Source organism: Chlamydotis macqueenii, chromosome 2 (genome assembly GCF_036417535.1).
Source record: "Chlamydotis macqueenii isolate bChlMac1 chromosome 2, bChlMac1.mat, whole genome shotgun sequence".
Lineage (NCBI taxonomy): Eukaryota > Metazoa > Chordata > Aves > Otidiformes > Otididae > Chlamydotis > Chlamydotis macqueenii.
In genome coordinates this window covers 88,507,831-88,530,306 of record NC_141557.1, presented here as the reverse complement: position 1 = coordinate 88,530,306, position 22,476 = coordinate 88,507,831, and the positions used below count along the sequence as shown (strand labels likewise).

General features: G+C 38.4%; 1 protein-coding gene across 1 annotated transcript; it reads right to left on the bottom strand.

Annotated features, from left to right (window-relative positions):
- Nucleotides 1-3,035: 3,035 nt before the first annotated feature.
- Nucleotides 3,036-13,354, bottom strand: C2H7orf57 (chromosome 2 C7orf57 homolog). The gene is made up of 6 exons (XM_010117794.2): nt 13,171-13,354; nt 12,288-12,396; nt 11,996-12,158; nt 6,436-6,536; nt 5,265-5,401; nt 3,036-3,112 (listed from the first exon to the last, which is right to left on the bottom strand). The coding sequence occupies exons 1-6, from the start codon at nt 13,352-13,354 to the stop codon at nt 3,036-3,038; spliced, it is 771 nt and encodes a 256-aa protein (XP_010116096.2).
- Between the last annotated feature and the right edge of the window lie 9,122 nt (nt 13,355-22,476).

The following is a 22,476-nucleotide window of genomic DNA, read 5'->3' as shown; positions in this document are numbered from 1 at the left end:
GCATTTCAAACAATAAGGCTAGATTTTGTAAGTCAGCGCCCAGCTTTTGACTTCGGCATCTCTCTGAAAAGCAGACATTGAAAACCCTTCTAGACCCAGAAGTTTCCAGTGCTTTTACATGGAACTGCTGATGACTTCGAAAACTGCCAGTTGCATGACTGCGTTGACTGAGAAGTAAATAAAACATCATAATTACTGGGGTAAGGTGGACTGGACTTTTCCATCCTTGAATTCAGTTGCAGCTTTTTGATTTGTTGCATTACTTTAATTTGATGTCCCTTGGAGAGCTGACAAGTTATGCTTCTGCTACAGCTCTCCGTGATTCTGGATGCACAAACACAAATTCCAGGGTTCTCCACCTGCTCTTACAAAGAGAGGTCTTTGTCTGAAGCAGCACTTCAGGCTGTTAATATTTTAACTCATGGCATTCAAACAGTGATCCATGAAGACTCAGTTGACTGGGCAGTGCAGATCCAACATCTCCTTGGCTTGACTAAGGAAAGCTGAGTATACATTAATGGCACATTAGCAAGCTTTAAAGAATTTGAGGAATGTCATATGGATTTTGTCTGATGGTGACTAAGGTAAAAAGAGACAAGTTTTACAGTAGAGTATGGCATACACTTTTAAAATGTCTGAAAACCAGCACTATAAACACTTCTAAGAACAGAACTACAGTAAAGCAAATAACTGCTGAGTGACCAAGTTACAATCTTAGTTGTCTTTCTGTCTCTGCCTCAAACAGTTGCCTAAAAATATGACAGTTTTGGACAAGAACTCCAAGGAAAAAGTGTTCAAAAGGGAAGAGGACTTAGACATCAAACAACTCAGTAATAAAGTTACTTTAAGAAACTTTGTAGAGATCTTAATGAGAAAAGGAGATCGTCATATAGAAAAGAGTGATTAGAATCCTTGTGTGCAGGTCAGCAGTATTGCGGCCACACAGGAACTCTTATTTTATGGAATTGATTTTGAGGGCTTTGGCACAGCAAGCACCTTCAAGTCTATGTGAACAGGTGATCTGTACATTTGTAAATACTTTTAAATACCCATGCTGGGGTTTGGGGTTTTTTTTGGTCATAACATTACGGTCCCCAGTTTTTCAGTAAATTTGTACTAAACACCTTTCAGAAAGCTTTCTACCAAAAAAAAGAAATTGAAATGGATTCAATATGTGCTTAAAATAAAAACACCTTCTTATTCAACTGACGAGCATTAAAAAAAAAGGCTTGGCTGCCTTACCGTTAAGCAACTTAGCTACTGGTGATTACTGCACTAGGTGTAAAATTTTATAGTTGAAATCCTAAGGGTATCAACACTTTGCCTGTTATACATAAACAATTTCTTCACACAAACTTATTCTTTAGTGCTCCTTTGTAATGACAGGTGACAGTTTTTCTACTGATCAAGTTTTACTACTATGAGCTCCAGTTCTATCATCCCCAGGTAGAAAAGTAGTTTTCACTAAAAGCTCTGCTTTCTCAGCAAAATTAATGGTTTCAATGTATCTGAATATAACCACAATATAAATTGTAAGTGAAAATAGTTATAAGGTAATAATTTCCCCCTCCGCTCCATCAGATAAAGCTTGATACAAGCTTTTTTTGTTTTTGGAAAATTTTGCTGACTAACCAATAACTGTACATTTAGATATTTTCATATGGTTTAGCCTTTTATTTTTATAAATACAACTTAGACATTTGAATCGTTGGTTAGAATGAACAGCAAAGGTGAACTCAGGTGCTGGGTCTAACAACATCGACAGCAAAGCTTCCGCAAACTTTCACTGGAAATTTTCAGAGCTCGGATTAGCAATAGGTTTACCTATTTCCAGTCAATTTTCATATCAAATTTCTAAAGAAAAGGACTGTTAAGCCAAATCCTCTAAACATTCTGTTCAAAGACATGTATATTCAGTAATACATTTAAAAATCTTCAGCTCTTGGATTCAAAGGTGTACGATGCAGAGTGCGCTCTGAAAAGGAAATTAAAAATTGCCATTTTCCTTATTAAAATCTTCACTTTTCATAGTATTAGCAAAAAATATCTTCTTGAAATTGCATCCACTTTCTAATGGGCTTTATATTTAATACTTAACTAATCATAAGATTTCAGGGATATATCCTAGTTTAAGTAGACCAAAGAGCAAGTGTTAAAATATCAGTGTAACTAACTTTTCCAAAATACTAAAATAATTTATATACATTGCTATTTCAAAGTACAACTGTTTTGCTGCTGTGAATAAACACGGACATCTAGCATGTAATAGTCTTGTTCCAATCAAAATTTCAGGATAAATAAAATTTTTATTTAACAGCTGAAAGTGCAGACATCATCCATGGGTTTAGTCCACACTAGTGTTACCCAATGATTCATCTTCTACGTAACAAGACTATAACAGGAAAAGCCACCAAGTCTTAATTTAACTACGTGGCTGAACACTATGACTGACCAAGTAGTTCTTGTGCAAAAGGCATAACAATAGAATTGTCCTAGAAAGCTGAATATCTGGTCTAAATAAATGTGCTTTTGGGGCTAAGGAGCCATCTTTACAGTGAAGGTTTGACTTTTTCACTGCAAGTATCCATACCAGTTCAATTCTTTCTATTTCATCCCAAACCATACAGCTCCTCTTCATCTTTATTTATGGCCTAGGTCACGAGTGTAACTGTAGTTAAATAAAGAAATTTGCTGGTTTGCACACATCGATATCATGCCCGTGTCTAGTCAAATCAGCAGCGATATGGTAACCTTATTTGACAACAGCAAAGGAGCACTAGTCTGGTGTAGGAAAAAAACCTTCAGTTTTGCTTTATTTTATTTATTATATTAAGAAAAAGCCTATGAATATGCACTGACAGCTGTTGCCTGTTCTTTAAACTTTTCTGTAATCAAGTACAATGAAGTTAATTATATTATAAACTGAATTAACTTCTAAATCAGGGATGAGCTCAACCATAAAAATAATCTAACAAACATGTAAATACTGGACTATGTAAGACATAAAGCTTTACTTTTCCCAGTAGTCTTTTAAGTTATTTGTTATATCCCTGAAATGATGGCTCCAACTCATTTCTTGCAGGTGCTGATTCAGACTGTGATGGCTCTGAATCTGCAATTAAAAGAGAATAAAGTTCTTAGGATAACTTCAACCATAGGAATAAAAAGACCAACTAAAATTTTCAGTTTCTCTTTCACATCAACATACATTGAAATTCCAGTGCTTTTAATTTTTAACTAACAAGATAGGCAAGGTACCTACAAAGTCTGCAGTATGATGCAAATCTGTAACCCAACACAAATGAGTTACAAATTTACATATGGAATGGGTTATATATCCTGCCCAATCTGTCTTAGACTTATCCTGTGCGAGAGAGAACAGAGGAAGCTCCATCTCAAAAGGGAGCTGCAACGTGCTCATGCTGCCAATTAGTTTGGATGAGCAGAAAAAAGTACCCAAGTGGGAAGAAACTACAAACACTACCTTCAGTGCATACCTGAAAGAATGAAAACGACAAGGTCAAAACTGAAACAAGGTACATATCTGGGTGAAACTATACTGTTAACAGCATTAAAAAAATCTCTTTTTATGTTGAGATTCAGAATCAATTTCAATAGGAATAGCTATGATTGAGAAAGGAGAGAAATACAAGCAAAGCAGGTGTCATGTTATCTAAGAATTTGTGAAAGAAAAGCATCTCAAAAATAGGATGTGTCTATATATCAAACTATGCAGCATACTGACTTTTCATCAGCCTTTACAGTATACCCATCATTTTTTTCTCTATGCCTAAGTGGTATAACCAAACCAATATCATGATTACTTTAAAAAAATCTTTAGCTTTCTTTATACCTCAAATGTCCCATTAGAGGCACACTTCACATTAAAGAAATCAACTATCACTAAAGAATGAATTTCAGTTTTCGAAAATCCCAAGTCCTTTCGTTTTACTCACAGTAATGGAAAAGGAAAATGTCAGTGCACAAGAAAGTTAAATAGAATCTGAAGACAAAAGAAGAATACTGAAGATTTTATTTCATGCTAAGGAAGAGCACTTCTAGGCTTTGCAGTTGAACTCTTAGGTCATTATGCCTTCCAAGGCAGCATCCTCTGCATGATCAGAGTTTGGATACTTAGGTTCACTCTGAAGAATGGCTTCTCAGGTTGTGCATTCTCTTTCAGGTCTAGCCTGAGAACTGGCTTCATCCCTTAGTTTTATAGCAGTTTTTATTCTGAATAATAATACACAATTTCTAGTTTTCTGTTTGTCTGTTTTCTTCTAATACTTGCCTGGAGGAAGATGTTCTGCACACACACACACAAAATATTACTGTAGATATATTCATGGAAGACACAAAGATTAATTCAAAAAGTGCTGAAGTGTCACAGAAACTAAATTAACTGGCCTCTAAGACTTCCACACATTGATATATCAAGGTCAAGGGAGTCATGGCAATCCCCAGTTTATAAACAAGCATTCACTGATAAAATAAAAAAAAAAAAAAAAATTGAGCTTGCAATGTGTATATTCAATAGCATTTTAAAAGGTTGCTATAGAAAACTGATATATGCACCATGGTTACCAAGCCACTGTAAAAAGCCTAAGCAAAAGGTCTTTGACAGAAGTAAGGGGAATTTTCCGACCTTTTACCTTTTTATCTAAGTATTTTGAAGTGATGCATTTCATAGCTATTACCACTGTGCATGACAAAGTAAGCTTTGAAATCATAGGTAAACATTCAATAACTTTTTTTTCTCTCAAAAAAACCCTGTTTCGACTCCGCTGTATTTAACAATGCACATATATTTATTTTGACAAATTTTTATGAACAGTGATCTATTTCTTAAACAGGAGTATGGATGACATTTGTCACAGAAGTTGTCAGAAAAATATTAGAGGCTAAAGATTATTCCGAATAAATAGGTAACAAATATTTTATAGTTTGCTTAAATTTGGGCAGGAGGACAGCTGTGTCTCTGCAGCATTTTACAAAAAAAACCCCACATCACACAGAAGCTCTTGGATCAGAACAGAGCATACTTCTGCACTTGTAAAAATGAAAAAAAAAAATACCATAAAAGCCCCCACCTTCACTGACTACAAACAGGAGCACTCTTTTCTTTAGCTCGTCAGTGTAAGCTAAGCATGGTAATTCAGTAAGTCTCACCGTATTCAGAGGGACACACAAATTATTTAGACTACCCTTTGCTATTACCTTGAGATCCCAGCTCACTTTAAAGAAACAGCTTTCAATAATTTTACCTTTATACTGCTCACTATTTTCTGATGTTTCTTGAATCTTTTTTTCCCCTCCAGTACACTGCTGAAACCAGTCAGTCCCATAACCGTTGCTAATTAATTTGCTAAAGTTTACTGCTTCACTTTTTCTTTGAGCAGGCCTGTAAGTCCAAATATATTAAGGAAAACAATAGCATAAGTAAACAAATATGGGGATCAGATGGGAAAATTTTATTTCACACAGAAAGAGCAATAGTCTTATAACTTATTTCTAAGTAACTAAACATATATTCTAAATGTAATCATCTAAGAAAAATCACACTGAAAATAAAAAAAAAAAAACAAAGCGCACAACTATGCCTGATTCAGTAATATGTAATTTAATATGAGAAGAGCCATCCGTTTTATTGGAACTTAATGTGTATAATACTTACACAGTTCTGGTCTTAGAGACAAAAAAGGGAAATCACACAAAGTATGTTTAAGTAAAAAAGGCTGACAACACTCATTATGCGCGAAGGTGAAATTTTGTCACAGATTTGCTCTTAAGTTCATTAGACAGCTTAATCACTTATTTTGCATCATTAACATATTTCTAAAACCTACAAGGATTACTGATGACTGTATAAAAATTTTTTAAAACAAAGTACACAGAAACAGTTCAGTCGTGCACATGGCTGATGATGTGATTACATCACAGGTGATTCAATAATTTGCTTAAAAGACTTTTATCTTCCGGTGTTCATTACAGTATTTTTGCTGTGCCTGAATTTATAGAGGCTACAGTTTTTGTGTTTTCTTAAAATGGTAGTGCTACTTGTGTCTCTGTAACCTATGTTTACAGAATTAACAATGTACGTTATAGTTTGCATCTGTTCACTGGTATTGAGAAAAAAAGGGACAATTTGGAACACAGTAAAAGCGTGCTACATGAAGACACGCAAGTGTATGCTTAGTTTTCCTAAAGCAAAGTTATATTGAATAGCTTTCCTATATGAGTTTAAGTGCTATTATTTTAGGTGTTTGTAAAAGTATTTTAGTACCACACATGATAACAAGTTTAGTAGCAGTAAGGATCCACAAGTCCACACACATATCCACTAATCTCTGCAATTTCACAAGCAGTAGTATTGCTTGCGTGCATGAATAGTTGCAGGCTTAGGAGGTCAATGAGTTTCATAAGCGTACTACTTACATAGGTGGGAAGGAAAGCTTATTTTTCCCACTAAATTCCTTGTTTGTAGAAACATTCAGCATTCTGCTTGGATATTTAGGATTTATAGCTGGGAGCTTTACCTGTGTTAGAGAAAACTTAGTAAAAGGAGTTATGATACAAATAACCAAGAAGATTATATGATAATATGACCTTCAAAAGTGAAGGTTATATTAAAGGCCCTAAATGTCTTCAAATTTTACTATCTTATCTATATTATTTCCATAAGTAAAAGAGTATAAAGGAATAGCAAAAGATAAAGCAGCACCTTAGTTATTCTGGATGAGATTAGCTGTTTGTTCAGTATGTCAGTAATGCAAAACGTGCTCTCCACAAGCTTTTCCCTCACAGTACATTTCTGCCCAAAGTTAAGCTTCAAATCCAAACTTACGCATTGCAAGCTCTCATCTTGACTCATTTGTCTGTATGCAATGTATGAAAACATCCCCGTCTTACTAAAGTCAGTGGGATCAGAAATTCATTTCCAGTTTAATCACTACATTTTTTTAAAAATAAAAACATCCCATATAATAAGAAAACTGTTGTGGTACATTAATTAGATATTTGAAATTCAATCAAATACAGATATATTGGGGGAAGCCTACAACACAAAATGTATTTTACTTTTATCATCTTTCAGTTGCCAATGACAGGTAAAGAAACTCAGTGTTGACTGCAAGTCAGAAAGATAAGATGACACCTAGAAAGCCAGTGAAGTGATACCAGAAACTCTGGGCCTGAAAGCTGGAAAATCAAAAAGTAATGGAGAAACATTAGCAGCATGTGTCAAAGCTGTTTATTTTAACTTCTATCAAAATCAACAGCTGCTGAAGGGTCAACTTACTGCCCTCTCAACTAAAAGCATTAAATTAAATATCCCAAACAACTCCTAGATATCTTTCACTAATAGATGCTAAGAAATTCTGAGGTTAAAAAAAAAAAAGGTCTTTAAAGACTATTTACAGCTACCTTAATTGCATGAAGAAAAGGGGGAAGAAAAGTCCTGAAGACAGCACAAGATTTTCAAAGCTTATTAACAAAGTTTTTGCATTATACTAATATATACTTTTAATTAGAACCTACATATTATTTGACCATTTTCTCTTTTAAAAATGCAACTCAGGTGAGCGCCCCATAGTTACTACTTGCAGGTTGTTAAAAAAAAATCAAGACAGGGTAGCTAAAAGTGAAGTGTATTGCTCTGTAAATTTACAAGTAAAGTCACCTCTGTGGACATACCTACTGCAATAAGGTTAAAAGAGCAAAAAATTATGAACAGAGTGCAAAAAGTCAGCAGATGCACTTGCATTGCAGACACTGCAAAACTCAACATGAGCCAGCAATGTATGCCAATGTATGCTTGCAGCCCAGAAAAGTGACCACATCCTGGGCTGCATCAAGAGGAGTGTGGCCAGCAGGTCAAGGGAGGTGCTTCTGCCCCTCTACTCCACTCCAGTGAGACCTCACCTGGAGTACTGCATCCAGCTCTGGAGCCCCCAACATAAGAAGGACATGGACCTGTTGGAGAGAGTCCAGAGGAGGGCCACAAAGATGGTAAGAGGGCTGGAGCACCTCTCCTATGAGGACAGGCTGAGAGAGTTGGGGCTGTTCAGCCTGGAAAAGAGAAGGCTCTGGGGAGACCTTATAGTGGCTTTCCAGCACCTCAAGGGGTCCTGCAGGAGAGACAGGGAAACACTCTTCAGTAGGGCCTGTTGTGATAGGACAAAGGGTAATGGTTTTAAAATAGAGGGAGGTAGATTCAAACTAGAGATCAGGAAATTTTTTTTTTAGATTGAGAGTGGTAGAACACTGGAACAGGTTGCCCAGAGAGGTGGTAGATGCCCCATCCCTGGAAACATTCAAGGCCAGGTTGGATGGGGCTCAGAGCAACCTGATTGAGTTGGAGATGTCCCTGCTTCTTGCAGGGGTGTTGGACTAGATGACCTTTGAAGGTCCCTTCCAACCCAAACTATTCTATGATTCTGTGATTCTAACTCCCATGGAAACAACCATGAGGAGAAGATTCCAAAATAGGTGTAAACACACTATGGACTTCTTAAGGAGCCTGTGCACTTTTATTATGGAAAAAGCAAAAAAAAAAAAAAAAAGTGTAACAGCATTTGAATACATTTAATCACTGAACTAATTAACAAGCAACTAAATGAAGCAGAACTGCTTTTCAAATCTCTTAACACTGTTCTTTACTGAAGCAGCCTGTTTGTGCTTTACATTTCAAAAATGCTGTCCTCTTGTGCAGAAAATGGTAGTGCTGTTTTCTGTCTATCATTAAACTGTACAATTTCAGATCTGGCATACCATGAAAGTTTCAGATCCAGGGCACAGTTATCTACAGCTTCAATCAATTTAATTAGGCAAGTAGAAATCATCAGTCTCAGCTAACTTTTGTCACATATGATGGCACACAGGGCAACACAGAAACACAACTCAACTTGATAGGCAGGATATACAAAGAGTAGATGGAAGAGATATTAGAGAAGCGTTAGAAAAGGAAGGCTAGTAATTAAAGAGTTAATTAAAAGACAAGGGCAAGGGGAAAGCCTAGAGAGGTTTTGTCTAGACACAGACAAAGGCACAAATGTCAAAACTAAAGTCCAGAAAAGAAAGGGGAAATGAAACATAATGAGAAAAGAATTGAAGGCTAGCTAGCAAGTCTCGCACATTGTTTTAAATGTTTTTCTTTTTTTTGGTGTTAAATGAGACAGACTGGCATAACTTGCATAACTGTTCAAACCAGCTAATGACTGACAAAAGGAGCAATGGAACAGATCAGAATTTGGTTTTGGAGGGCTCCTATAATCCCATCAGGTGCTGTTTGTTACTTTGTTGGGCTAATTCAGCATTAAAAGCAGACCCCTGTTCCAGTACACTCCAATGGTTATAGCTGAGGAGGCATTTTCACTTTGACAAGCCTCTATTTAACAGCCTGGAAGTTTCCCAGATAAAGCAAACTACGTAGGATATTTTTTACATATTCTCAGTTTGAAGCGTTCTCTCTCTTTGTGAAGAGATGGCAATGACATACTCTAAATATTACTACCTACATTTATTATCCATACACATTTATTAGTCTCAGATCCAAAAAACACAAAATGTGGTATGTATGGTGCCTGGCTGGTATATGAAGAACAATGGATACTTGCTGCCAGCATGGAAAGCTGAAAGTCCCCAGATGAAGTCCTGTCTCCCCTGCGATCAAGGGAAAAATTCTAGTTTACATTTCAAATCTCTCTCTGAGGTAAAATCCTGACCTCAGATGAGTAATCCTTTTGCTACAGCACATACATACTTATGTACCTATGCATGTGCACACATACATTTCAGGCAAGTGCCTGAAAGAGATTACTTCAGATATGAAGTAGTGGTCCTACTGGTGCCACAGGAAAATTGCCTAATGCTGATGCTAACCCTAATACCGCCTCCAACTGATCTCTCACATATACATAAGTGTGCCTCTTTCTTAAGGTCACAGCATTTTCAACCCAACCCAGCTGGTCCACATGATGCAAGAGGATGCTTCCACCTGAGCTAGTAGTGCATCACAGTGACAACCATAATATGAGGAACAGTGGAGATTCTAATACTTCAGAACAAATGGCATAAAGGCTTAAAGCTCCAGAGCAAGGGCCCACATGGGAACAATGTTTTTCAAACTGAGTAGAGCAGGTACCCTTAGAGGTTTAAATGTTTTTGCACTTGTCCCTAAGGGAGCCCTATGGGATTTATCTCCACAATTGCATCACGTATCTCTCTTCTGAACAGCTGCTTAGTCAGAATGAACTAAAAAATATTTTCAATACATCCAGTCTCAATATTTGAGGTAGTTTGCTGCCACAGTAACATCATGGAGTCAAACAAATAAATTGACTATTCCTTAGAAATTTGCCTTTGGTGTTTTGGAATATATCTCTTACATTTCAACATACAAGACGTATGGTGAGAAAACTAAAATCAAGACTGTTTGGTAGGGCTAGTTCCATTGTCTCACTTGAAGACTCTTCAGGAAGGTACTCTTAAAGCATGAGATAGAAACCTTCTATAAGAGGAGATACAAGAAACAGCTGTGAAAGAAGCACCATTTGATGCTTCAAGATATATGTGACACTTTTCAGGGTACAAGAAAGGTACTGTGAAGGACAACCATTTCAGAGATGGTGGTGTGGAGGCGGAGCTAAAGCTAGAGACACAGAATCTGTCTTCTCAGGCACCTAATCTTAAAGAAAGAGATTTAGTAGATTTAGTACCTTAGACAAAACTCAACTTCTGGAAGAGCAGTGTAAATTATATAACAGGACCTCAGCAGGTTTGGAATCTGGGCTGAATATATAACATATATTCACTTTTATTTGGTGATAAATAAGACACATGGGAACTTTCATTCACATGACTGAATGAAAAAGGGTCTTGATCAAAGTCCACCCAAACAGAAATGGACCTCAGTCTCACTTTACCAGTTACGACATAGACATGAATTACACTTACTGTTATCAAAGTTAAATTTGACTCTTAGACCCCTGAAAATAATTGGTTCTTAAGTAAGGGAACAAGGGACAGCACTTCCTCTCCCTCCTAGTTCGATCCTTTAAGAGGCTCTGTGGCAGGCTAAGTTTCTATTTTCAGTGCCTTAAATCTCTGATTGAAAAAAAAAGATTCACCTACAAGCATCAGGCAAATTACATTTTAAGCATATGTTGCATGCTTGCCTGTTTCCACAGATTAAGTAAACATTCCCAAGCCTATTCAGAAATGAGATGTTCACATTTTCACAAGCCATCATTCTGAATTTGCACTAGCTACTCATCTCAGCAAAGGCTGAGGGCTTTTTTTCCTAAGATGTCTGATATCTGCCCCTCTGTTCAAGAAGAGAGGTACTGGTATTCAAGTACATAAAACACGTTTCCATGTATAGTTCAAAGACCTATGGTAAATGAGGGAACCAAGATTACAGAGGATATTAAAAAAAAACATAAGGCCCCAGCATCTAAAATGGGCAGGGGCATGTAGGATGAAAGAGGGAGGATGGGAGAGAAGTTTCCAGGACAAAATGCCAAGATCATCACAGAAAGGTTTATTCTAGGTTTATTCTATAGCTTGTGCTATACTTTGTCTTGGATACATCTTCCATCCAAAGACAGCTAGTGCAGTATCTTCAGGGCTTGTCTTGTACTTTAAAGTAAATCAAACCCCTTTTTCAGAACAGACTTCTGTTCCTTCCTCCTTCTTCTTTCTTCCTCCCAAGATCACTAAACAAGAATTCTGTTCACCAAGAGTGAACACACTTAAGTATATGCACCATATAGTGTTATTGGAAACTACATTTCTGGTTCATAGGCTATACCTGAAGCACTTAAGAGAAGCATGGCCTTCTTCTCATTCTCTAACTGCAATATAAAAGTTGTTTTTGGAGTACAGAAACTCAGGTGGACTATCAGCTTCCCTTCTATAAGAACCCAGAGGTCCAGCTAGAAGTGTCTTCACAAGCCCTACAAACAAAGCATCATCATAAAGTGCCTCTCCATCATACCTTCTTCTTCTCCGCATTTTCTTTGTCCTCAGCATCCCGCTGCCAAACACTTTTCATATCAAAATCAAAAGGCCCTCTTCTTGGCTTGTAACTATTACCATGATGGTCATCAGCCTTAAACTCTTTGTGAATCATATAATCTGGTATAGAGGAAATACAGCTCCTGCAGGCAAAGATTTAACACTTGTTGGTGCAAGGGATACGTATCTTGCACTTTAGTACAAAAGTATTCTGAAACACTAAAAAGTTCAGAGAGAACCCAAGAAGTTATACGGGATCTGAGCAGACTTACCGAGGCTCTTCGGTCGCTGGGGGATTGGAGCAGTGCAAGTACCAGTCAGGTGCAGCACATGGTGCTGGAGAGGACTTCATTGCCACAGGAGTATAGTGCTTCAGCAAGTCTTGAGAGAAAAAGACGAAAGACAGCACTTTTCTGACATCTTGTTTTGTTGCAAACACACTACCTTTGTTTTTAGGTTGCTGTTTTATTAGGAAGAAATGCTTGCTTTATTCAGTCAGGAGCATTTGTCTCCCTTGATAAAATGGACAGGCAGAACCCTGCAGCATTGCGTTCCACTTGCACCCTGTTTATCTTGCTCTAAATGCTTTAACATGTTTCTACGATGTTAATGCATATTTCTGGATTTGTCACCCTGCTCTAAGTGTGCGTGCAAGGCATCTGCTCGAGTTCCTTAATCTTCCTTCTTCCATAAAGGAAATAACAAAACCACAGATTACCTTGGTACAAGAACAGAGTATGTACAGCACTGTAACAAACCAAATGTCATCACAAAAAAAAAAAAAACACTTTATAAACCTCTACCAAGTTTTCTGATTATGCTTTTTTGTGACATAATTTTCACCAGACCGCTACTTAAATAGCCCAAACATAAATTGTAAAGACCTCACACAAATGCAGTTAAACTGTCATCACGTACTTAGATCAGATACAGTGCAAAACTATGCATTTTGCTAAAAGGTGCCCATGCACAACAGACCGCAAGGATGTCTTGACAAGGTGACCTTTTACGTCACATTTTCAATCACTCACACTTTTTCTATAGGTTAATTTCAAAACTGATTCTTCTGTAGTATCTACAAGCACTTTCTAGCACCGCACTCAAGCAAAGCCGAAGAAAACAAAGGAAAAACAAACAAGCGAGACGGACACTCACCAGGTTGGCCTCCTTGCTTTGCCAGCTTGATGTAAGCTGAATCGGTCTCTTTGATCCACTTTCTGCGGCCCCTAGACGGCATTTCATGGGGAGCTTTTGCAAGGTCCCCAAGACCCAGAATCTGGGGTGTTGGAAGAAGTGTGCTCTTTGAGTTTACCAACTTTTCTGGTCGTGTCAGTGGCATGTGGTATTACTGTCCTGCAATAAGGGAAAAGAAAATATTTATGGTAAAAGTTAACTGCTAGCATCCCTTTTCAGGCAAGTAACAAATCGAGCCCACCTGAAACTTGACTGACATGCTGCATTTCAGCCTGGAGACAGAAGACCAGGCTTGCTTATTCTGGGGGATATAGTGCATGCAACTTCTAGAGGTTCAGATGCAACAAGGGAACACTCTGGTTTCAGTTTTGAAACAGCATTCAAGTTTTCACATAAAGTGTGCTAATACAGGGAATTGCGCATCTTCATGCAGAAAACTATTTCCAAGGACACCAAGAGCAGTAAGAAACACAGAAGACAGCAGGAAACACTTAAGCCTTTGGTTTCCTTTCCTCCTCACCCATTGGCAAAGACAGTTGCAGGTCTTTATTTGTAAAACAACCAAATCCAATCCCCAAATAGCCCACCTCCTGAAACAAACAAACAAAAAAAAAACAAAAACAAAACAAAAAAAACCCACAAAACCAAAAACACAAGAACAACAAGAGAAAGTACAAATAAATCCTCATTAATAGGAAAATGAAGTGGCAGACAAAGAAAAAAAAACAGTCTAAGGAATTATCCCATGAAAGGTACACAGGACACTTACAGAAGTGACTCCAAGTGCAGCAAATGCCGTTTCTTAGGCGTGAGTAAACTATCTTACGGCAGACATCCAATTAAGGAGCTCTTAGGCACACACTAATGTTAGCTATGCTGAAACTCAGCTTCAAAAGAAAAAACAATGCAAAGCACTTACTCTCCTTGGTATCAGGGGTAAAGAAACATTACACTCTGTTTTCTTTCACTTCACTAATTGCTCCATCAGAAACTGCTCAACTTAATTATCCCAAATGATCTCCTTATTTTTAATTTACTGGGTTGCTACTGTCTTGGATCTCTACTGCATGTAGTGGCTTATAATTCAGGGGGAAAAAAAATCAAGATTTCCTCTAAAATGAATCAGCAATCCTAGATGAAAGACCAAGGGGTAAACAAATGGAAATTGGCTGCTGGGCGAGTCCCTCGGTGGCTGCATCTCACCTTGCCGTTGACTCCCATCCCACAGCACCAGGCCGCGGTGCCTGAGGGAGAGCCTGCATGGTGACAAGCCAGCACCTCTCCTTCCAGGGGAGCACCACGCAGCCCAGGTAATGCCCTCTCCCACCGCGGGGAGAGGCAGGAGACACACCAGGCAGCCATCAGCCCTGCCCTCACCCCCCGCCCAAAGAGGCGGGCAGCGGAGTCCCTCTCCTTTGCCTCACCATCCGAGGCCTGTGGTGGGGTACCTCTTCCTCTTCCTGCCCCAGACTGGACAACCAATGCATTTCCCACCCATCAGTTGCAGAGCCTAGGGGTGAGTTAGGGCCCTCTCAGCGTCACCTGCTGCTGAACTAACACCTCCCATAGAGCCCGTTCCCTGGGAGGTGATTTCTTAGGATGTCTCTGTCTCATTATAAAGGGAGCAGAAGGAGCGTAAGAAGTTATGGAAAATGTGTTTAGATTTAGCTGACTTGTCTCACCAAGTCAGTTAAATGGGCTGCTGATTCCTGTTTTGTAGCAGCTGGCCAGGTTTCTCTCATTAACTCCTCATGATACTCCTCTGGGATCCATATCAGGGGATGGGAGTGACACCATATGGTTTAAGAAGATAATGCCTACAGAGCTGGAGGATGTTAGGAATGTCTACTTGAGAGAGGTGTCCAAAGCTATCAACGCTGACCCTAGACCATTAATATAGAGGAAACTAGGGTAGGGGCTTGATCCAATGGAAGTACTTGCTGTGGCTGCTCCCACTGCTAAGGATCCAAGTCCCAAGATGATGGTTGCAGATAATGATTGCTACTGGACAACATTCCCTGTCAATACAGGAGCCCAGATGTTGATGGTAAGGACACTTACATAGGACAGCTTCCACTTAGCAAACTACTAGTTTGGCAAGTCACTACCCACCCACTGGCCAGGGCAAAATTAATTCTGTCTAATGGATGGAGAGTCCACCTGACCTTACTCTTAGGTTCCCAAAATATCTTATGCATTGATGTATTTAAGGGCCAGTCGTAGGTGGGTTTCTGGGGAAAATTCCCATTCCTATTCCCCCTACAATTCTCTTGTATGGCCTGCAAAGAAACCCAATGGCAAGTGGCAGCTAACAGTTTATAAAGCCCTGAATGCTGACAACACACTGCTCCTAATGTAACTGGTATGGTCAAATCTCTTAATTAACATACCCTTCCGTGGATGGCAACTATAGATGTGAAGGATATGGACCAGATGCAGACAGGGAGCGATTTGCTTCTACCTGGCAAGGACCTCACTATATACTTTTACTCCCATTGTGCATGTTTTAAGCAGGCTGACCACTACTACTCATGTTGTATCGCCTAAAGAACTAGAAACATGAAAGTTGCCAGAGGAGGTCACTGTTGTGCAGTATATGTGTCTATCTGGCACACTGATGAGTACAATCATTCGACTTTTGAAAAGGATCTGTTAGTAGCCTACAAAGGGCTAGTAGTAACTGAACCCTTGACCCAGGGAAGGAGCAGAAAATTACCTTGCTAATGCCTATTCTTAAACATGTGTTTAGTGGTAGACCAGTACCTTTAGGTGCAGCATATAAGACCCCTGCACAAAGGTGAGCACTCTGTATCTATGATCATGAAACTGTACGTGACTTAACTAAGAGTAAAGTTAAGGAGTGGAAATATATTACGACTGCAGTTGAGGTAGTGGGCGGTTTGAATAATATTTACTTTGCATGCACTGCATCCAGATTGCAAACTGTAGCATGATTAAACCAATGATTTGCTACACAGTCGATGCTCAAAAGACACAGTCAAATAATGGGTCACATTTTAAAAAAAGATTAGTCAGGGGTTGTGTCTTGGGCATGGACTTTGCACTTAGTCTATTCACCTCAGCTCCCTGATTCCCACTACCATTGCTACACCAGTACTAGTTACCCAAGGATTTCCCCCAAAATTTGCAGATTTTACCTCTGAAGTATTTGAATTTTATGTTCAGATTTGATGCGACAATATTGGCATAGGTATATTCAAATTGCTCACAATGGATAGCACCTATAAATGTACAATGGTGAAAGTCCCATTGGAAAACTTGCACAGTTGGGAATCTTTCTAGGGGATTTGGCACCGGAGCATTGGATTCTATCAGCTTAGAAATCACTAGTAATAAAGTGTCCAGGCTAGGACCAGTAAGCAAACAAGCTATAATTGGTCAGACCATGGATATAGCAAATGGAAAGGATGCAACTGCCTTGACTATTAGCCTAAAGCCTTGGAAAAAACTCCAGAAGATATTCAAGGAAATGTATGCTGGTGTTCACAAATTTGGTTCTAATACCAGCAGTGCCATTGCAAACCTATGTTATAAATGAACAACAAGCCAATTGGATTCATAGTGGGAATTCTGCTATGTTAGGGATCCTATCATTGGATTGATGCCAGTATTGTAAATTCCATTTTATCCGATCTTAGGGGTAGCAAGCAAAAGTAGTCTATTGAGTGGATCTATTTATTGCCGCATCTTAAATAGGTAAAGTAAAGAAGAACCCATTTAGCAATATGCCCTACAATATGTCTCCATTATTGTAGCTAATAGAATACAGCTGTCAGTTCAAGGGAGCAAATGCATGGATAACAAAGGTAACCAGTCAATTCTCGTGGATGTAAAATGGGGAAACCATGAACAGTACTGCCCTGCACATTTAATACTACAAGATCCTTGTATGAGTACTATGACCTCAGGTACCTGCCATTTAGGCTACATGTATGATAACTGCATGGCTGTACTTAAGTAAAAATTGGGTTGTATATGTATTGGTTTTGCTTTGTGATGTTCTGTGTAATGACAGAATGATTTTATAGAAACCAAAAAGCTAATTCACATTGATGCTGGTAGAATACTTGCCTACAACTTAGACAGCACCCTTAGGACCGATATGGGACATGGTACATTCTCAAACTGAAGAACTGGAAATTTTAATCACCAATTACTTATTAAAACCAGATTACTATTGCTATCAGGTATGATACTGACCAGATTGTCAAGATTGCAATTTGGAATTGACCAAACTGCTAGACATGATTGGTATGACATTTTTATGGGTTATGCACTATCTGCAATTGGCATATTGCATCTTATTTTGCATTTTATGATCATTGTATCATTGTTCTGTATTTTATTTGTTTTCTATTAGTATGTTTATATATCCAGATATATTGCAAACATCACCATGTTGAAGTATATTACCTAATAAGAAACTGTAAAGCTAGACTTCTACGAAAGTGCTCAAATCTTTCCCCTACCCTCACCTTCAGTGAGGCAAAAAGAGTAACAGCACCTCCACACCCTGAGACATGGAATTTACTATACCATTTACTATATGTGGCCTATACTAAGTGTTGGAGTGACTCTGACTCCTGCAGAGGTTTTGCCCTAACACACAGCTCATGCTAAAGCCTGATGTATGGTGGGAGCAGTGCCATTAGGCTAAAGTGAGAGCAACATGTACAACAGTGGGTGAGAGAGTGAATTTGTGAGTTCATGCCTTTGTGAATTAATGAAGGCATGAATTAGGGAATTACCAAGTTAGACTAGTCAGTTGAAAGGGAATCAAGTCCTTGTTTGACTTTTACGTAATGAGATAATGGAATAAACATTGATACATTGTCCTTTAAATTTGAGAGATCCAAATGAACTGTGGCATAAGTGTTATCCAGAATCTACTACATGGCATTGCCGGCACTCCATTGACTGTATGTTCATTTAGCAAGGGATAAGTTTTCATTCATTTGGTTTCTGTCCCCTAAGCATTGCTTACCTATAATAGGGCAGAAGTATTTATAGGGAGCTGACACTTGTAATAGTACTGTGAAAATTGTCATTGTATGTTGACAATAAAAGAAAACTTATTTCTAGTTTTGTCAAGCTCTGATGACAAGTATGGCTTGCTTTCTCCTCTGTACACTCCCATAACATTAAATATAATAATTTATTAGTGCAGGGAGAAAAGATGAAAGGAATGGAAAAGCTTTGCATTTCTTGTCTTCATTTCCTATTTTTGTGCTGGGCGGTTTACTGGAATATCATCTTTCACTGAACAAAAAAATTTCCTCTGATAGACTGGAGTCATGCCATCATACTGCTTCTTGCTTGACAAGTGTGTATTAACTTAAATGGTTTCTTTCATCTGCTCCTTCTAATGCCTTTGTATTAACACCAAGTGATGATTAAGAAAGGTCTCTGTTCTATTTTCTTGCAGCTTTAGAAGTCACGATCACAGACATACTGTATGGTAATAAGGTATATAATTTCTACACAATTTTTGTTTTCCTACAAAAATAATGAGAGAGTTAGTCATATGCTAACCAACATATTTTGCCTCAATAGAAATACTACAGAAAAGCATAGTCGAACTCTTAATTTCCCATCCATGTCTCTCTTTTTTTCTGTGGTAACCTAAGCCATTCATAATTCATATTTCTCTTTTTTAAAAAGTATTTTTTATATAATCAGGGGAGTGAAAGCATGTCAGTTTTCTGTGCAGCATAATTTTCCTGAGAGAAATTATATAACTTATCAAATTATTTGAAACAAGCATTTCTTAGAATTAAGTCTACAGTGTCATTGGGGTTTATGCCAGGAAGAGATCGCTCCTGAACATGTTACCAGTTTTTCTTCATATTGTTCATTGCCAGAGTAAACAGCACAGCCTTGCTGAACACCACTGGGAGTGAAGCATGGTTTGGTACCTCTGCAACAGCCCTTATGACTGTTTTTATATGAGTAAACAAAACCATATCAAAGAATGACCCTGCAACCTATTAACAGGCATTATTTTGGTCCACAGTCTGTGCTAACTGTAACTAACATTAGCTCTTTATTAGTGTGATAATATTTCCCTTCCTACGGCTTGGAAGTTATCATTGGCCATGCCCCGTTCCCCACAAAGGAAAGGTCACAGCATTTCAGCATGCTGCCTGTGATGCAGCCCTTCAGAATGATGCAAAGAGCCCTGCCATGCCTTCATAGCATCCCTGAGGCCATGCCAATCTCACCCACCGCATTATGGTGAAAAAATTCAGCTCATGCTGCATGGTGTTGGTTATCAGGGATCAGGCAATGCTCAGCTCTGATGGCCCAGAGTGGGAGGACTGAACTGTTAGGACCCCTTCCACAGTGACCCATTCTTCCAAGATGACTTTGTTGAGTAGTGTGGATGTTGAAATTAAGCTGATGGACAGCAGAGGCAGCTTTTACTGGATGAGGTCCCCAGTGGCAGGTGCTTGTAAGAAGATTATCAGCTACAGCTTGGTGTCTGTGAAGAAAGTGCAGGTGGTACCTGGGACACCAATTACTTTTTTTTGTGATCCAAGATTAAACATTTTCTGGTTCAGATTTTCCTTTTAAATGAAGATGCTCAATCACTCCTTTGTTTCAGTTGCTGCAGATTTTAACTGGTACAATATGTAATCATCTGGAAGAGGTCTGCTCTCTGAGTGAGATTCAGACAGAAAAGCTTCAGCAGTCATAGCAAAATTATCAGGTGTAAGGATATGCTTATTTTTGTTTTACAGAAAAGGAAGAACTTAACTTTCTATTCAGCTTTAAAATTTGTTCCTTCTGCTCAATATACAAAGAAAAATTTCTGTATATTAACATTTTCCTATTTTTTTTTCTGCCTATGCAAGTTGCTCTAATAAAATATATACTACCTTCTCTTAGTTCTCAAGAACTTTTCAGATCTTCGACTAATACCCAACTGCCAAATTCCCCAGGAATTGTGTTTGAGTTGCATCTACAAAACACATACAGTCTTTATTTACCAGTTCTAAAAGTTTGGGGAAAATGGATGTAAATCCAAAAGTTCTTGAGATTTTCTCACAGGAAGGTAGAAATTTGGAAGACTATAAGCCTTACTTGAAGCTGCTCTTGCCCACTTTTGGGTGAAACTGAGTCTTCCCACTGGAAGATCTGAACCACGAGATTATCTCCAGGAAACACATTTATAAAATCTTTAATGATAACTGCTGTCAGAGATCTGAAATATTTGTAATGAATCATTCAGTGCTACATGTTGGCCTCCTCTTCTGCCACTGAGTCATAATTTTCAGTAGGAGTAAGCATGGGCAAAATGAAATTTTATGAGCCCCTTTTGGCTTTCTCTCACTATTGGTCTACTGAACTTCAGAATTAATTAAAAGGCTGCTAGTAGGAATTGAGTTTGGTGATAAGAAAAGGGCCAATATCATCAATTTCAATGGTAATTGCAATAATGAGAACATATAGGAAAGGCCCTCAGTGCCAGACACATTAATATAGAGATAAATTTCAGGTGTCAAGCTTCAAAACTACAACTGAGAAAACATCTGCTCAGTTGCTAACTGAACTTAAAAGCATTTAAAATTCACTAGTCATCTCCCAGATAAGCTTGTGGGTTCTATGTATGCTACAGCTGAAGTTCTGCATCTGCTAAAATATCTCCTGGCTAAGTTGAGTTGGGATGCTGAAAGTAGAAAGAACAGCAACGAAGTCCCAAGCTATGTTCACTTTTCCCTTAGACAGTGGTGTCAGTGTCCATCCTTTTATCATGAAGCTGTGGCTTACACATTCGTTAGGGATGCTGACCGTTCACTTTGCCCATACAAGTAACTAAGTCTTACAGCTGCAGGGAGGAGGTATATTCCATAGGTACACATATATATTACCAAAACATAATGCCAAATTCATGGAGCCAACAGGACAACAAGCAAGAACAGCCCTGAGTCTGTGCATCTCTGAGAGAATTTTATGTTAGAAAGCTTTAAGGTCAACAGAGACCAGAGAAGCTTTAGCAGAGATCAGAATCCAGAAGTCCCACTACTGGACAAATGAGTTAGGGCAGTGAGTCCCAGGCCTTCAGCCTTCCTTGTTGCAGAACCACAGAATCAATGCAGCTATGGAAGAGGTGTTCAGGAGCAGTGCTGGCACTTTCAGCAATCCCTGTTGAAAAAAAAAAAAAAAGGAGGAAAAAAAGGAGGGGAAAAAAATGCATTGCTCTTCTGCAGCCTTTCAAGTTGCTTATGCTATTCATGGAGAAGGACACCATGTTCATTCTGTTATTAACTTTAAACAGTTCCCTGGTGAAGATGTTGGATTTTGGGCTATTTTGTGAAGTGCCTAATTCTCCTCGTGCAATGCACAGGAATCACAAGTACATAACTCTGATAGTTTATATTTCTAGGGTTTTTATTTTATCTAAATCCAAATTCCTAGAGCCATAGTCTCATTTAATTGCCTCTTTGTAATCTTCAGAGTATGGAATGAATGATTCAGTAGCATTAAAGAAATGAGTGTACAGCATCCCTGTATTATCTTCAAAATGTTTATGTACTCTCAGGCAAACAAAAAGTTTAAAAAAAAAACTGCAGGGAAAAAAGCACACTCTAAAATGTCCGACTGCTTCTAAAATAGCATCCTGTAAGAGCTGGTATAAGAACTGGAGAATAAAATGATGCCAGTAAATTCTCTGTGGTGACTTACAGTTGGGAATGTTTTAGAAATTCTTCAGATCTTGTTTTTCTTTCATCATGTTCAAGTACAATCCTTTCAATAACATGGTTGCACTAAGTTCAGAAAATAAAAATGCATACTTTACCTTTTCCATGCAGTGCTGTAGCCTTGATTAAGAATAGTGTCTGATGTATCAGCATGGTTTGAATTCCTGGACAGGAGCTAAGGAAATGGCTCCTGTGCTGAGATGTTGATTAAACATGTAAATTTTGTTGCTCTTATTTAGACAGTGCTGCTCCTGCCTTGACTTGAAAGAATAAGGATCATATGTATGACAAAGTCTGAGAGACTGGGCCTTAGATTTTATGAAATTTTCATTCATTTGTAGCACTATACAAGTGTTTTACAACAAACTAGAATTCTACAAAAGGACCACCTCCTGTGCAAAGTACTGATCAGAATACATAGGGTCTGCCTGTGGCTCTGGTCCACATGGGTCAGCCTCATCTGTCAAACACAGATGCAAAGACACACTGGAGCTGGTTGCCCAAAGGTGGTATGGAGTTACCATCTTTGGAAGTACTCAGAACA

What these genes read in the sequence shown, in the direction of transcription:
- C2H7orf57 (XM_010117794.2), bottom strand. Translation starts at nt 13,354, where the DNA reads ATGCCACTGACACGACCAGAAAAGTTGGTAAACTCAAAGAGCACACTT. An exon ending in AAAGCAAGGAGGCCAACCTG is followed by an intron (nt 12,397 to 13,170) that starts GTGAGTGTCCGT and finishes TTTTCTCTCAAG; the next exon opens with ACTTGCTGAAGCACTATACT. An exon ending in AAGCTTTCCTTCCCACCTAT is followed by an intron (nt 5,402 to 6,435) that starts GTAAGTAGTACG and finishes TTGGACTTACAG; the next exon opens with GCCTGCTCAAAGAAAAAGTG.